Below are 17,233 nucleotides of genomic sequence, written 5' to 3' on the forward strand. Positions count from 1 at the left end.
CAATAATCCCCTTGCATAAGGAAAGTTAAAAGAAAATAAGGAAAAAAGCAGGAGTTTCCAAAGCTGGAATTCAAAACGTTAATATAAAGAAAACGGGACCCCAAACAACCATGCAAGAATTGGTAAATTACCAAAACTGTTCTGTTAAATATATGTTTTCTACCTTTTATCTTATGCTGAAACATGAATAACTTGTACTAAATGGCTGTTTTGACTGGAAATTAAATAACGGTTTCATGAAGCACAAGCATGCAATGGTAAAAAGAAAATTCAATTTATTTGTGCATTGAGAAATGTATTTATTTATTACTGATTTTCCTTTTTTTCATCTATTTTTTTCAGTCTCACCACCAGTTTGTAGGGCAAAGACCAGAATCAGTCTCATACTGTTGATGTCATATCAAAATTTCACATTGAATAGATCAACAAAAAACTGGTCAAGAAATGTTAAAAAATACTTAGAATAAATTGCATTTACATACACCTAAGTTAAGAACATTTCCTTGTACTGCAAAGTTCATATTCTGGAGATATGACATTTGTTAAGACAGTGACGATATGAAGCGTGCTCCATCTGCCATACTACAAACTACAGGCCATTCAACACTGCTGAGCACCTCTGCACACTCAGAGGACACTGAGCATAACTCACTGCTACATTACTCAGCACACTGAGAGAGAGAGCACAGCCAGTCACTTCCTCTGGAGCTTGAGATGGCAAATGGCTTGACCAAAGGTCTTTAGAAAAATCAAAGAGACATCAAGTCAGAAGCGACTTCTTTATCATAAAGTTTTGTAGGGGGTAATTAAACTCAGCAACACAAGAAAAGAATATCATCAGCACGCTGTAACTCAAGGGTTCCCAATCTCAGTCTTAGAGACCCCACATTATGCACATTTTTAGTGCTTTGGGTACAGCCCTGCTGTAACTTTTTGTCAGCTACCTAAACCTCCCTTCTCTGTCATGCCCTTTTTAATGCATCCACTAATGTATTTCAAACACTAAAACACAACATTAAACTCAGTAAACAGCAACTTTAAACACATGCTTATGGAAAAAAACAGGAAGAAAGCAAAATGTAAACCATATTTTCACCCATTCTTCTATTACCTAACTTCAAGTATTGAACATACCCAAGCATGTCCTCGTTACATTTAATAGTTAACAAGCAAAAGATGCTGAACTATAGCAAAAATATAGACCTTCAGATGCTGTCTTGTAAACCAGGGGGTCATTATCCAAATGAACTGCAGTGTGAAGTACATATGAATTATTGACATTTCAATACTTGTACTATAATAGTTTTCTCTGTTTGAACTGTTGTATAAAATTAGATGGTCTTTGTGTGCAGTTTTGTGTTGCAAGTCACATTCATTATGCAAACACTGTTTCCAAAGTGAACTTTGGAGGACACATTTTTTTTGTATATAGTTGCACCAAGACATATTTGGTGTCTCAAGTTTGCTTCTTTAGTTTTAGCACTGGAGCTGCGATGTTAATGTAGCAAACAAGTAATGGAAGCTTATACTCCACTGATTAGCATGGAGCGAACTGCATATGTAGATCATCTCAGTAATACGTCTCAAACCGTGTGGAGTTGTTCAGTAATCTCTAATGGACTTGATTATGTCTTTTGACACAGTATGACACATTGTTATCTATAAACATAGACTAAAGTACATTAGCATAACTAAAAACAGTAACTGTCAGTCAAAACAATACTTACAAACAGAGTCCACTGGAAGAGTGCTGACTCCTAGAGCTAAAGATTTCCTTATCACCCTTGAAGAGACTTAAGAGCCAAATTCTTTTTTAGCACACCTTAGTATTATTTCATTGACCATGTCCTAAAAATTCTAAAGAACTGCTGAGCACAGAAAAGTCAAACGTCCTAAGAAAAAAGCACAGTCCACCTTGTTTCTCAATCTAAATCTTGATGGTGAAGGAAAAAACAAAGGGGATTAAATAATAGTCACATGGTATTTACAATCAATATTGGTCATATGGGGAATTCAGGGTAACAGTTTTAAACACATACCATAAAATAAGATAAACACAAAATTAAGTTATACAGAAAAGCAAAACAGCCCCCACACAGGCTTTCTGGAGGTTCCAGTGGAGCAGAAGTTGCTGAATCAGTGGTCTTTCAAACTCACCAGCAAATCCATATTTTCGTCCAGTTCCAGCTACCCCCCCTTTGAGCTAACTGACCTATCCATGCTCCACTCACAAACGTGTTTTGTGAAAACTACTACAAGGTTGCACAAGCTTTACAGAACATTGGCAAAAATTCCATTCAACCCAATGAATTTAGGTTGGACTGTAAATTTCTAATACTGAGCTTCCGCTTTATAATGCTACACTACTAAGCTGCACTATGTTGCTGTAGGTCATCAATATTAAAACTTAATTACATGACAAAAAACTATACCTGATCTATCCTGACAGTGTGATCTTTTACATATATGCTATGCTATGTCACTGTCAGCACAAAACTTTGTTTTCCATTTTTGATATTTTATGTTTTGACATAATTTGGAAATACCAAAAAATTAAAATTTCATAATTAATGAACCAATAATGGGGAAAATTTACTTGGGACAAATATTTTCTGCATTAACTCACATTAAACATTAAGAATGTATTTTCTTTCTCCTTTACAGCTACCATTCTGGAGATACAAGGTTTTGCTGTTTTGTTCTGACAGCGAGCATGGATAGCTCAGAGCATGGATAGGTCAATTAATCAAGTCCACAAAGGTGTTGAGAGTAGAACTAAAACAGGGACTGGACGACGCTCCTCAAGAATGCACAGAATACTTAGTTTGAAAGGAATGACTGTTTCCAGAGGTCCATTTCAGTGGTCCCTGTGAGTTTGAAGCTCTTGAGTTCTTAGTCTCCAGAAACAGGCATCTGCTGTCTGCCGGTTCTGTTCAAAAGTCCATGGAAAGTGAGCGCTGCTGGACGGGGTTGCCATGGCTACGTGCCATGGCAATGTTGCCGCCATGGCCAAACACCTCTCCACGGCTGAAGACCTCTCTGCAGCCGATCTCCTCCATCACCCGCTCCTCCAGCCCATACGCTCCACCCTCCAGCGCGTCCCGCAGGCTCTGCATGCTGTGCGTGTGCATGTGTGTGTGTGCAGTGTGGGGGAGAGAGTGTGTGTGAGGGCCGTGGCTGCTCCTCCGGGTGGCGAAGTTGCTGAAGCCTCGGACGCCCTGAACCACAGGCAGGTCATCTGAGCCCTGGGACAGGTGTTGCACTCTGGCTGCCATGGTGACAGGGGCTGCGCTGCCAGGGGCACCGCAGTGATGCTCATGGATGCAGCGTGATGCAGAGGAGGAGCGACGGAGCTTCTGAAAACTCTCCAGCTCCTCGGACAGCTTGGCCAGCTCATCTGGCACCTCCCGCTCGCGCAGGGAGAAGAGCTCGTAATGAGGAGGCTCCAGCACCTCCTGCAGCTCCGCAGCACTGAACAGGTTTTTACGTGCCAACACCTACAGCACACACAAGCAGGGAAAGGACAGGGGAAAGGTCTTTATTTAGGTGTTGGACAGGGGAGTTGGGTAAGTTTCTGGCAGGCCAAATTAAATATGCTCATTGATCAAAACAGACAAAAAAAACATCCAGAACGTCCTTTGTGCATCTCTACTGGTGATGATTCTCAATGACTAATTAATTAAACATCTAAAAACACTTTTTCTAGTTTAGGAGGTTTGCGGCTATTGTAAACATTACTGTTGTATGCAAGAAGATTAAAAGCATGACAGGTGGTCCCAAACCTTTGAGTGGTAGACAGACCAATTTCATGTTTGTAAATAAAACACTTGGAATTTCCATAAACTCTGCAGTTGCAGCTTATCAGTAATCTAAGACAGGGTGCCCACCGGAAATATCATGAAATGACCATGTTTTATCTGTTCAGTGTGTGGAGTTATGCAGTTTATAGTGGACACAAAGTAGCAAAAGGCCAAAGAGCAGCTCATCTCACACTGTCACACTGATATAAAAAGTTCAAATTCTCATAAAAGAGTGTGACCTTCCATGGAATTCCCTGGTGAATCTAGAGTAATGTAAATGGGTGTGGTTTTACAGAATGTAGTCTTTTTTCTGTCTGTGAAACAGTTACTTTCATAAGGTTTGGAATAATTATTGACATATTATGCTACTTGGTGTCACCTTCTTTCTGGGCTGTTTCATCTGCACCATCACAGACAGGATAAGAAGAAGAAGAACGACACCAGTGGACACGGCAATCACAGTGCTGTGAGTCTTACTCATCTGATGGAAAATGCTTTTACTTTTTGTTTCTGAGGGGGGGGGAGAGAGAGAGAGAGAGAGAGAGAGAGAGAGAGAGAGAATGATCAGTAGGGGAATTCTGTCATGTGAGTGAACTGACAAAGTGACTGATCTGGTAAAGTATTCAACAGCATTGGAATTTACAGAAAAACTCCAGAGTACAAACGATAACACAACCAAAACAAGCTAGCAAGCAAAATACTATTGCTGGCTAACAGAATTATTTTTCTTTTGCTTCTATTTTTTACTGCATGTGAAGTGTTGATGATCGCACCATCGCCCCCTACTTTGAGCTCTGCCATGAGGCACTGGATTGGCTTAGAAACTGTATTTTTTTTTAAATCACAGTTTTTATAAAGTATTTATTATTGATTTTTTTGATTCATTGAAAACTGACTGACTGGACTGATAATTTATCTATCACTATGAACTACTGAACTATGAACTGCAATAAAATCACTTTTTACATGTTTTGATTTCTGATTTGTGTGTAGTGGTATACACTCTGATTTGACATCTTTTTTTGGACTACTTATGTGAAGTAATGGTTTTATTGTCTTGTTAACATGTTTTCATGTCGCTCTAATATACATGCGGTAGCAGCTCATTCCTCTTGGTTTTGATTGCTGTTACTAAGGACTGCTTTATGCTTTCTGCATTGACACGCCAGTATAAACCAAGCTTAATGGGGAATTCCACTGATTTTACTAAATTTCTGCATAATTAAACGGTTAGTATGTAAACACAGCCAATCAGAGTGGTTCGATGTAAATTGCTCCTTTCTAGAGAAACTTGAGTCATAATTGTTCACAGTGGTAGCCATAAGAACTAGACACATAAAGCACATTAATGCTGCTACAAGCTCCCTCTCAGAAAGCTTTTACATAAAATGGCCATGAATACACTCCCTGATCATGATAGTTTAATGAAAAACTTTGGTCTAAAATGCATTTTTAAAATACATTCATGGCAGAGAGGTACATGCAGGCTCCCAAAGAATATTTTTGGTTGATTTAATACCATTTAATCTGAATTAATTATCAACATTATCAACAAATCACTCAAATAAAAACAATACTGATCATTTAAAATACAATCACGGATCATTTTGGATAGTAAGTAAACCACTATAGTTACATTGTAGATATTGTGACCCCTGGTTCCTATCACTACTTTAAAGAAATATGAGTCAGTTTCTCGACAATGAACAATTTCACATCAAAACACTCTGACTGAATTATGCAGAAATTTAGAAAAAAAAAGGTGGAATTCTCCTTTAATGTTGGTTTTATACCAGAAGTGGTGCGACATCGTCAAAAAAAAATGGATCGGGCTTAAGCAATACTAATCCATTAAAATATGCCATGATTGGCTCTAACACTGATGTGTAATCAGTAATGTTTTCTCTTTGAGGAGTGGTAAATGTTGAGGAAAAGTCCAGTCCAGCATTTTCTGTCGATAATGGATATGGATACCCACTGATACCAATATGTCAGCTCTAATTTTCAAACGTCTTGATGACCCTTGAGATATACTGAATTGTTTCCTAAAGAGGCATGATCGACATGTTGTGAGGTCAGAGATTCACACCTATATTCTCATCAGCTCTACACAGTGATTAATGTGTTAGAGCTCCATCTACCAGCCAGCTAACACATAGACATACCTTTACAGTTGTTTTCATCCCAGGGGAAGACACAGTTCTGAATACCATTACACACCAGTGTCTGGTTGATACACATGTTGGTGTCGCAGAAGAAGGTGTTGGACATACATGGAGCTGTAAACACAAGAGCGCAGATATTTTCACAGTTACAGTGATTTTACAGTGACCAAGATTTCCTGACTGGAGGGGCACTAAGACAGAGGATGCACTGAAAGGTCACCTTGCAGTACCAACAGCAACCACATGGTGGACCCAGCAGCATTTCACATCAAACAACTCTGAATGACTGTTAACATCTCAATAATTAAATTCTGCAGAAATGTTTGAAAATTCAATGGGATTCCTCTTTAAATAAATAAACGAACCCAATATTAGGCTTATCGCTATACATCTGGATAATGCCTGGATAGTACCTGTCCTACAATTTTATTTGCTACAGTAATTAATTTTTCAGCATCATATACACAACCACATTAAAACTAATTTATTTAAAAAAGCAGCTGAAGGAAACACTTAGGTAATGATAGTATAATGAAAGGACTGACTCTCGAAAGGAAATGTCAGGATTGGAATTATAAATGTTTCTTTCTGTCCATCCGTAGTTGTGGCAGTAAATACACCTAGAAGATCCTCTGAGGATATTCATTTCAAGTACACTGAAAAAAAAATGGCTCATGATTCATTAAATAAATGTAACCTGTAACTAATGCTTTAGTAATCCAAAACTATTTATATAGTAATCCAAAACATTACTAGATTAAGGTAATTTGATTATTTTCTTTGCAATTACTTGTCTTTTAAAGTGCTATAATTATATAAAGCCTAGTTAAAAACAAATTTTAAAAAGACACCTTTAACTTAAAAGAAGGAAAAGAGGAAACCTGCACTGTTTAGCGAAACAAAATGATTACATACTGGTAAATACTGGTGCAATAATATTCACTTCAGGAGCATTTTTGCATACAGCTTTTAGATAAATAAATTGTGCTCAGTGTGTAAAGGATTTAGGAGTGGTTTTAATGTAATCCTTCTAGTTATCCTCCTATGTTTGTAATGTATCTGTAATGTGATTACTGTATGTTTTCTGTAACTATAACAGAATATAGTTAGCTTTTATTGTACCGATTACGCAATGCTGTTACATGTATTCTGTTACTACCCACGTCTTGTTACATCAACACAATTGCTTTACAGTTTTTAAGTTTACTTTGGTTCTTTTGGTAAGATCTGTGCTGATATAACAATATTTTAAAAGCACCTTTTGCTTTCTCTATAAATACGTCTTTTCAAGTTTGAACAAGTAAGGAAGTTTAAAGAGGACTGTTTGAAAATGGAGGAAATGGAAGAAAGACATGGACAGAGTGCTCACGGTCAGCAAAGGAGGTGAAGAGCATGCGGAATCTACTCAGTCTGCTTGACTCGTCAGCCCACATTCTGACCACCCCCACGTCGTTTTCAAGCGTGAGGTCATTAGCAACAGTGCTGCAGAACTTGGCCTTCAGGTCCTCAATTGCATTGCTGCCATCGTACACCGCAACAAAGTTCTTCTTACACTCGTTGGAATTCTCTAACTGGTACTCCAGGAAACGAAGGTAGATCTGTGGCGAGCAAGAGAAAAGAAAAGTGAGAGGTATGAAAGACAGGGATGAGTTAGGATAAGGAAAAGGAGGGGAGATGAAGAAAACAGTGAGGTGCTGACAGTGGGAGAAATCTAAAGTGGGTTACATAAAGTTCATCGCTGTCATATCAAACATTTTTTTAGTTTGAATATTTCTTTACACCATTTGAAAACATCAGGTGTCCTTAATGTTGTATGCACTTTTAATGACAACAGAAATTCCAAACTACTAAGAATGTTAAGAACATCTATTTGCCCCAATGTGGTGAACATTTACAAGGTTTTGTTATGACAGCAATGTTAAGCTTCACATCCAGGGGCAGAGAAGTGGAGAGTGAAGTCTGATAATAACGCCTCAGCAACCCTGTTGTTAGGTGGAGCTCGGATGGTCCATATGCAGTCCACAGCTTCATCAGATTTCACTTTATTCTCCTCTTCCACCTGACTGGATCTGATCAAGCCATCTGGTCCAGTCAGCTCAAACTGGCAATCTAAGATGAGGACAGAGAGACAGATAGGTGAGAAAAGACAGGATCTCATTATGCCATCATCACAAATCCAGAAACTTAACTTTCCTGCAGAGTTCAGTTTTAACCATAATCTTCAACACCTGAGTGAAATATTAACATCTTCAGAAAGACTTAATCAGCTGTGTCAGATTTAGGTTGGAACTAATTCATCGTCAGTAGTTCATTTTCCACACTGTTTTTGTCAAATAAGAAAACTGAACTACCCTGAATAGAGTGCTGGCTGACAGTTTGAGTCTGAATGAGATGCTGTAGCAGTGTTGTGTACTTCCAGTAGATAGGGTGCTATCTCTTTGGCTTCCAAAACCAAGTTTAGAGTAAATAATATTGATATCTGATGTGGTGTGCAGTGCTCCCTCAGAACTTGTAGTAAGTATAATGATGTGATAAATTAGGATGAGGGTCCTTTAGGAAAAAAAGTAAACCAAACATAGCACAGCCAAACACAGCACAACACAAACACAGCAATTTAGAGTTAACTTATACAAGTTAGCCACACTGAAAAGTGATAAAGTGACACGATGAGTAGATCTGATTAAAATGAGCATGTCATTAAAGAAACTAAGGAAAAAACAACATAAAGAATCTTAGCAAAGTGCCACCACAAGCAGCCAGAACAGCTTTAATGTGTTTCAGCATAGATTCTACAAGTCTCTGAAATTGTACTGGAGGGATAGAACACCATTCCTCTGAAAGACATTCCCTCAATTTGTGTTTTGATGATGGTGGTGAGTACACTCGGCCCAAAATCTCCCATAAGTGTTCGAGTAGGTGGCGATCTGGTGGCTTGAAGGCATATCATATGATTTACATCATTTTCATACTCATCAAACCATTCATTGACTCCTCGTGTTCTGTGGGTGAAGGCGTCATCCTTTGAGACATCACATCAGGATAGAAATGTTTCATCATGGGATAAAGATGATCAGTCAGAATAACTTTGTATTGATTTGCAGTGACTCTTCCCTCTAAATTGACCCAAACCATGCCAGCAAAATGCCTCCACAGCATAACACAAAAACTGGACCTTCTGTTTGTACTCAAATATCACACTAATGCACAAGCACCACAGTCACTGGATGTGCACCTATGACCACAATTTCTAACCCTGTCTACTGATGTCTTTCCCATAGATCTCAATGCGAATGTCATTTTAGTCACTGTTTAGTCATGCAGTACACCTATCTGAAAGCATCTACACTCACTACATATTTCTCCATTTATTTATTCAGGTTTTACCTTTCATTTGTTACCAATCTGTACATGTGGTACACACTTAAATCAAGCAAACTCAATACATCACTTTTTGTCAGGGTAGACAACCTCCTTATTCCAAATTCAGATTAAATGGGAGCGATTTGATATCCCTACATACTCAGGTAACTCTGACACATAATTAGTATCATGTTAAAAAATGTACATTACAGTTGAAAATACTTTTCTCAACCAAATGTAACATTGCACAAGTTGTAAATGACAAACATGACAAAATGATGATGATAGTTGAGTACTGATTGTGTTTACCTGGAATGGGATTTAACAGTCCTCCAACATGGAGATGGAAGTCGGGATCTGCAGATAGAGGAAGACTTACATATAAATAAATATCAATAAATAATCAAAGGATTATTGCAAAGTGACAAAAAGAGCATTGCATGTGCTTACCTATAGGAAATGTGTAATCCACTCGAAAGCCTAGTCCCTCCAGCTCCTCATCACTGGTGAATTTGATCCACATGAAACGCCCTGTGGAGGTGACCACTCCTGGACTCCGAGATCCGCAGAAGCGATTTATCAGGGGAGAGAAACCAAATGGTCCATCGCGGATCTCAATGTTGTCAAATCGACACTCGAAGGACGGCTCGATATAATAGTTCTCATCAAACACCAACTCGATTCTCTTCCGTGGCAATGCTGAAAACAGGAGATATTCATTTTTATTTTTACATTACTTGAAAATGGCAGCTGCTCTTTATATTGTGTGAACATTTCATGATGAACTGACCAACAGAGATGGTCCAAAATTACTTGGAATACTATATTGTTAATTAACAGACAGTACTATGCAAAAGTCCTTGAAAGCCAAGTAAGTGTGTTTGTGCCAGTAAAAGCACTAGAATAAATACAATAAACATCAATACACATAAAGTGTTTCAAGAATTTCTTGTTTTTAAAAAGTTATATCTTGCTGCACTCCAGCCATCACATGGATTTGTTAAATTCCTTCAGCAGCACACCTGATTTCATTTAATGCAGCATTGATTCACTAAAGCATGTATTGGATGCTAACTGTAGAAAGTGTACTTCTTTAAGGACAGCTTTGAAAATGGTTACGGCAGTGGTCTCCAACCACTGGGTTAAACTAACACACACACATAAAATCACAGTGTATTGTTTATTATTGTTTTTTTCTAATCTCAATACTAATTTGGTTTAATTCTAATGTTAGTGGGGTTGTTTTAAATGATTAAACACTTACTATCCAGAAAAATGGCTTTACATAACATTTTCTCGGAAGCTTTTTACACTGTGCTGTATACTAAAGCTAAGAATCTTTTTTTTCTTTTCTTTATCACTTCATAGATACAATGTTTTGTTACAAAGGAGACTAAATACATACTTTATAGTCATTAAAAAATGCTACTTTAATATTATTTATATGGGCATGTCCTAATAAAAGTAAATGACAGGCTTGGCGTCACTGTTGCCATTGTGACTGAGAATGTAGAAGAGCACTGCATGAGAGCAGTACAGAAAGGAATGTATGCTTTTATGTGTGCTTTCAGAAGGTCTTGAAAAAAGGGATGCTTTAAATTTACATCATTTCTACATGAAAAAAATATATTTAACTCAGTTTGGTCATTTTGTTGACCTGTCCAGGGTGTATGCTGCCTTCTGCCCAAAGAGTGCTGGGATAGGCTCCAGCACCCCCCCTACGACCCAGAAGGATGAGCGGTTTAGAAAATGTGTGTGTATGGGTGTGTGTGTGGTCATCCTGTTTAACCACTTTTGGCAATAATTCTATTGTTGTAATATATTTTATTCATGTAGAAATTCTGTACACATTTGAATCAGTAAAGTTCAATACATTGTTTTCAATGTATGCACACACACTGTATTGGTAGAGTGAATAATAAGAATAGACTATGTTAGAGAGGTACATACCCTCAAGTACGTACACACACTCCTTGTTAGGTGGGTACGTGTTGGGGTAGTTTGGGGAGCTGAATGTTCCTCCGTTACTCTCACGTGTCCATGTTCCACAGTGAGACCGCCTGTTCGCTTCAGCCACATTCTGAGACAATGCTGCAAATGCATTCACACACACACACACACAAAGTTAATATAGAAACTGTGTACTTCCACATAGATGATACATACAGTCACATACAGAGGTTTTAATAACTCTATTAACCAAGAGTATCCACATTTTTGCATTAACTGTATACACATTACCTTTGAAAAGTTCAGAATCAAGTCAAATTCATATATTTCTTTGTTTATGAGATTAAGCTATACTTTTTAATAGCGCAAAGCTACACAATCTTTCACTTATAAATGTTTACATATACAAAGGATATGTACAAGCATAAAACTCTAAAAAGTATTTGGAGGTTTGTGCCATACCATAAAATTTATTAAGTTGACTGTACTAGCAAACCAAATGTCAAATTAGGTGGCATTTATTTTAAACAGATCATTCCAAGACTGTTATTTTCTTTTTTACAAAGTATTCTTTACACTTTATTTTTTGAGCAGTTGTTTTAGCAGACTTCTGCATGTTTGCATCCAGTATGCCTTCTGTGTTAATGATTCCATCAGTGAACACAAGCTCACCAACACTACTATACTAAAAAACAGCCCTAGACTTTGATGTTTCCACCTCTGCATTTTATAGCATACTTAGTGCAGTCTAGTTGGAATTGTTCTCCAGGCTTCCTCCATACAAAGAGTCTACCATCAGTTTAATGCTGGGCTAAAAGAGTATAAATATAATTCTCTAAAACATTTTATGCAGTAAACTAAATAACTTCTTTAAAGTTTACCAATGGTTAAATTGTTAATGTCTCCAAATACTTTGGGGCCACTGTATACAGTACTGTGCAAAAGTCAAAGACAGCACTTTATTTATTTAATTTACAGTCAAAACAGCCACTAAGTACAGGTTATTACCAGGAAAGTGATGCAGGTTGACTGTCTCATATCTAATCTTCTCTGGAATATCTCCTGAAAAATTAATAACTTAAACTAAATGGCTGTTTGACTGGAAATTAAACAAATGAAGAGTGACTCTGACTTTTGCACAGTACTATGTTTCATGCAAAAAATACCCTGTGTATTACCATGAAATCATTTCAGAAGCCCAAACCTTTTCTTAAATGTCCTGTAAAGGATAAGCTCAACATTAATACACTATATGGACAAAAGTATTGGGACACATCTCTTAATCACTGAATTCAGATGTTTCGTTCAGTCTCATTGCCACAGGTGCATAAAATTGAGCACCCAGCCATGCAGTTTGCCTTTACAAACATTTGTGAATGAATCGGTCGTTCTAAAGAGCTCACTGAATTCTAGTGTGATACTGTAATAGGATGCCACCATTGCAACAAATCAGTTCGTGAAATTCCAACCATCATAGATATTCCACGATCAACTGTGAGGGGTATTATTGGAAAGTGGAAGTGTTTAGGAACCACAGCAACTCAGCCATGAAGTGTCAGACCACGTAAAGTTTCAGAGTGGGATGCTGAGTGCTGAGATGTATAGTGCACAAAAGTCACGCTCTGCTGACACAATAACTGCAGAGTTCCAAACCTCCTCTGGCATCAACATCAGCACAAAAACTGTGCACCAGGAGCTTCATGGCAGGGTTTCCATGGCCGAGCAGCTGCATGCAAGCCTTATATCACCAGGCACAATGCCAAGTGTATGATGGAGTGGTGTAAAGTATGCCGCCACTGGACTCAGAGCAGTGGAAACATATTCTGTGGAGTGACAAAACACACTTCTCCATCTGGCAGTCTGATGGATGAGTCTGGGTTTGGTGAATGCCAGGAGAACATTATCTGTCTGATGGAATTGTGTGGAGGAGGGATAATGCTATGGAGCTGTTTTCCAGGGATCAGCCTGGGCTCCTTAGTTCCAGTGAAGGGAAATCTTAATGCTTCAGCATACCAAGACATTCTGGACAAATGTATGCTTCCAACTTTGTGTGAACAGTTTGTGGAAGACCCTTTTCTGTTCCAGCATGACTGTGCCCACGGTGCACAAAGCAAGGTCCAAAAAGGTATGGTTGAGTGAGTTTGGTGTGGAAGAACTTGACTGGCCTGCGCAGAGCCCTGACCTCAACCCCATCAAACACTTTTGGGATGAACTAGAATGGAGATTGCGAGCCAGTCCAGCATCAGCGTCTGACCTCACAAAAGCTCTTCTGCATGAAAAAATTCCAACAGACACACTCCAAAATCTTGCAGAAAGCCTCCCAGAAGAGTGGAAGCTGTTACAGCTGCAAAGGTGTAACAACTTCATACTACTGCCTATGGATTTAGAATGGGATGTCATAAAAGCTCTTGTAGGTGTAGTGCGTATGTGTCCTAATACTTTTGTCTATACAGTGCATGTCCAATGCTGAATTAACACCTAGAGTAAGTCCAGATGGACACAAATTGAAAAATGTAGGTGTTTGATCTGTGAACAGCAGACATGGACCAACCTTTAGCATTCTGAGCCAACGCAAAACCTTCCTCTACCAAGACAAGCAGAACCCAAACTGCAAAAGAGGAAAAACAAATGCAAACATTTACAGAAGTTTTATTTGAACATGTATATGTTAATACACAACACAAATCACATTCTTTAACACTTTCATGTTTCTACTGGAGCTTTATTCCACATGTGGACTGAGGGAGCTGTCCATTCAGCACCACACAGAAAAACTCAATTAGGCCAAGGTGGGAGGAACTGCTTACATTTACTCATTCATTTGTACTTAAACATTTTGATGGGTTTATGTCTTTCCACATCAAGTTAATATTTCCTTGTTTTGGATTTGATTTCATTTTGTTCAGATGATGACAGCATCTCTAAGGATTTGTTGTCGCTCATATCTCACTTTGGAGCCGTAGATTTAGACCTAAAGGAGCACAAAATGAGAAGAATACAGCCTAAAAAACCTCCTGTGCAGATTCTAGATGTACTAAGTAGTTCCACTGCAGTTCTAAAGGAAACTCAGAAAGTACTGTGCTTTTACTGAAGTTGTTTTTTGATAGTTACTTTTACTTATACTTGAGTCATTATTTCAGTGACTATGAAGGCTTTCTTTCACTCACTTCAGAAACAGACATTCAGTAATATTACAGGCATTAAAAAAGGCTATTTAATATTATTTCTTCACGGTTTGTGCATTCTTCTACCGATCAGTGTACATGATCGGCCTGATTTCAGTGTTTGTTCACAGGAAACTCTTCAGTGTTGAATTCGCTCTTAGCTTGGTCATTGCTGTTTTGTAGTGTTGTTGATAGAGTGATTAAGAATGTGACAGGGTGCTCCTTAAATGTGTGCAGCAGAGAGAGAGAGAGAGAGAGAGAGACAGCCAGACAGAGATAGAGGCAGAGACAGATTGTTTTTACATCTGTCATCACAAGATCATTACGTATGCACACGCACACGCACACTTGTAGTGAGATTGTAGTACAGATGGGGCACACAAATATAAACATACAAATACCCTCAGAAATCTGGTTTTGCCAGTGAAGGTTAAACAGCGACCTGTAAGAAAACTTATGTGAAATATACACCACATAATAACATCCATAGCATAGATACAGTAAACCGCTGGACAAAAGCAGGGAATAATACATGTCTACTTACCTTAATACTGTTCAACACTTGGTAATCTAAACAAGTATACAACAAAACACCACTGTAGGATTAACACTAATGTTACTTCACTTTTACACTGTTCATTTGTGTCCAGCTGCAATCATTAAAATCAACACTAGGTACTGTATTGTAGATTTCTAGAGATATATTAGATATTTCTATTACATTTTATTTGATAATATATTGTTATATGTTATACTGTTGACATTTATATGGTCTGCTGGGTCAACAGGGTGCTGGGTATCAAATCAAGTGGCATTTATTAATTTTTGACAAAGTATTCTTTACACTTTGAGCATTTTTTGTCAGACTTCTGCAGACTTGCATCTAAAATGTCTTCTGTATTAATGATGCCATCAGTGAACACAAACTATTTTAATAAAAACAGCCCTAGACTTTGATGTGTCCACCTCTGTGGTTTACAATAGCCTCTGTGCAGTCTGTTTGGAATTGTTCTCCATGCTGTCTTCACACAAAACGTCTACTATCAGTTAAATGTTAGGCTAAAACAAATGTAATTCTCTTCAACATTTCATAAAGTAACCTAAAGAACTTCTTTAAAGTTTACAGATGGTTTAATTGTTAAAGTCTCCGAACATTTTGGGGGTACTGTATACTAGAGATATATTAGATATTCATATTTTATATTATATATATTATACTGTGGATGTTTATATGATCTGCTGGGTGAACTAGTTATTTAATCATCAAGGTGTCTCTTTCTCACCTGCCTGCATCTCCACCACGTGTCCAAGTCTGCCACCTCTTGACCTCTTGCTGTTGTCCTTTAGGGAAAACAGCTGTTTACATTTCAGCTGCAAAAAGCTGCTGTAGTTTTCTCACAGCACGTCGAAATTCTACCAATAAAGAATTCGAACGAAAATCCATCTTCAAAAACGCCTAAACCCAAAACCTCCCAGTGAAGTATCCTGAATATGGACTATGAGAAGTTTCCAGAGCCCTGCTCGTACGGCAGTGACGGTCTCCTCGGCAGCGGAGACTGAGAGTGAGGGGCAGAGTGAAGACTGAGAATTATCTGAAGACTCTGTTTTTTTACCCACCCGTGTTCCAACAAGCTCCGCCCCTCGTCTAATATTGGCTGGTAGTAGAGAGCTCCTGCGCTACGATTGGCTAGTAGCTCAAATTTACAAGCAATCCGCTTGTGGGAATGAACTAATAGCCAATCGCGGCGCAGGAGGGAGGGCTGTCGAAATACGGGCGGGAAAAGTAATAACCGTTTAACAACCTGCTCGAGAAAATGCACAGCACCACGTTGACTGATCAGCAGATACACGATATTTAAGCATTTTACTGATAACTGTGGACTTAGTGTTGTATATACAAGTTTACACTGAAACTAAGAAGGCAATTCAGTTTAGTTCACTTCAGGTACTAAATAATGGCTTACAAATCTTTTGTTGACGTTCTTAAATACATGTGCTTTTAAGCTTATTAACACCCAATAATGTACAAATATTTTATCTGTATGCGTATATACTGTACAATAATCAGAGACCAGTACATCTAAAAAAAACTATTTGTGGAGTGTTATGTAGCAGCTCACAAATGAGTTTCAACCTATCACGGTCCAATATACTAAAATATGCTAATGAGAGGATGCAAGGCACAGACGAGAGCCGCAAGAGTCCACGTGAGGCCTGCAGAGGAGCCCCAAGCGTTGATCTGAACCACATCCGTCCGACTCTCATTAGGGCCGAACACCTGAGCCAAGAGGGAGAGAGAACTTCTTGCTCTTCTCCCCGTTGGCTTAGCCGTCACATCCCACGGCAACGCTGCCAGGACGAAAGTAAGGCGAGACCCTGGAGGCCGTGCTGATAGATGCTTAGCATTAGAATCTAGCGTTTGCTTAGCGAGACGGCCTAACCAGCTTTACACACAACCACATCACCATGACTTATTGAAGCCTCACTTATGTTAGAGAATAAAGACTCAGATCTGAGCAGGTAAGCTTGTGTTTTGTGTGTGGAGATGTTAACTTAAGCTACTTTTAATTCATAACTTTGTTAGCAGCAGAGGCTAATGTAAGCTTAATCCAACTAGAGCTGGAGTGACTGAAAGACATAATCATTCTTATTATTAAAGTTACAGTGAAAATTTGGTTTCAGCTTTGTTTGTCATCTGTTCAAACACAGAGACAGTGTACAGGGTAGTGGGCGGAAGGGGCAGGTTTACAAACTTAATAAAAAATTGGTAAATATTTTTATATACAATTGTCAT

At 38.4% G+C, this 17,233-nt stretch overlaps 1 protein-coding gene across 1 annotated transcript; it reads right to left on the bottom strand.

Annotated features, from left to right (window-relative positions):
- Positions 1-2,727: 2,727 nt before the first annotated feature.
- On the bottom strand, positions 2,728-15,995 carry neto2b (neuropilin (NRP) and tolloid (TLL)-like 2b). Its single transcript, XM_036584935.1, has 10 exons — positions 15,723-15,995; positions 13,827-13,883; positions 11,276-11,416; positions 9,776-10,024; positions 9,635-9,682; positions 7,947-8,074; positions 7,335-7,563; positions 5,966-6,079; positions 4,180-4,310; positions 2,728-3,497 (listed from the first exon to the last, which is right to left on the bottom strand). The coding sequence occupies exons 1-10, from the start codon at positions 15,730-15,732 to the stop codon at positions 2,934-2,936; spliced, it is 1,671 nt and encodes a 556-aa protein (XP_036440828.1). The 5' UTR covers positions 15,733-15,995; the 3' UTR covers positions 2,728-2,933.
- Positions 15,996-17,233: the final 1,238 nt, after the last annotated feature.

The sequence above is a fragment of the Colossoma macropomum genome, unplaced genomic scaffold (genome assembly GCF_904425465.1).
Source record: "Colossoma macropomum unplaced genomic scaffold, Colossoma_macropomum, whole genome shotgun sequence".
NCBI lineage: Eukaryota > Metazoa > Chordata > Actinopteri > Characiformes > Serrasalmidae > Colossoma > Colossoma macropomum.

What these genes read in the sequence shown, in the direction of transcription:
- neto2b (XM_036584935.1), bottom strand. An exon ending in GGATTACACATTTCCTATAG is followed by an intron (nt 9,683 to 9,775) that starts GTAAGCACATGC and finishes CTCTATCTGCAG; the next exon opens with ATCCCGACTTCCATCTCCAT. An exon ending in GAGCTCCACCTAACAACAGG is followed by an intron (nt 7,564 to 7,946) that starts GTTGCTGAGGCG and finishes TGCTCGCCACAG; the next exon opens with ATCTACCTTCGTTTCCTGGA.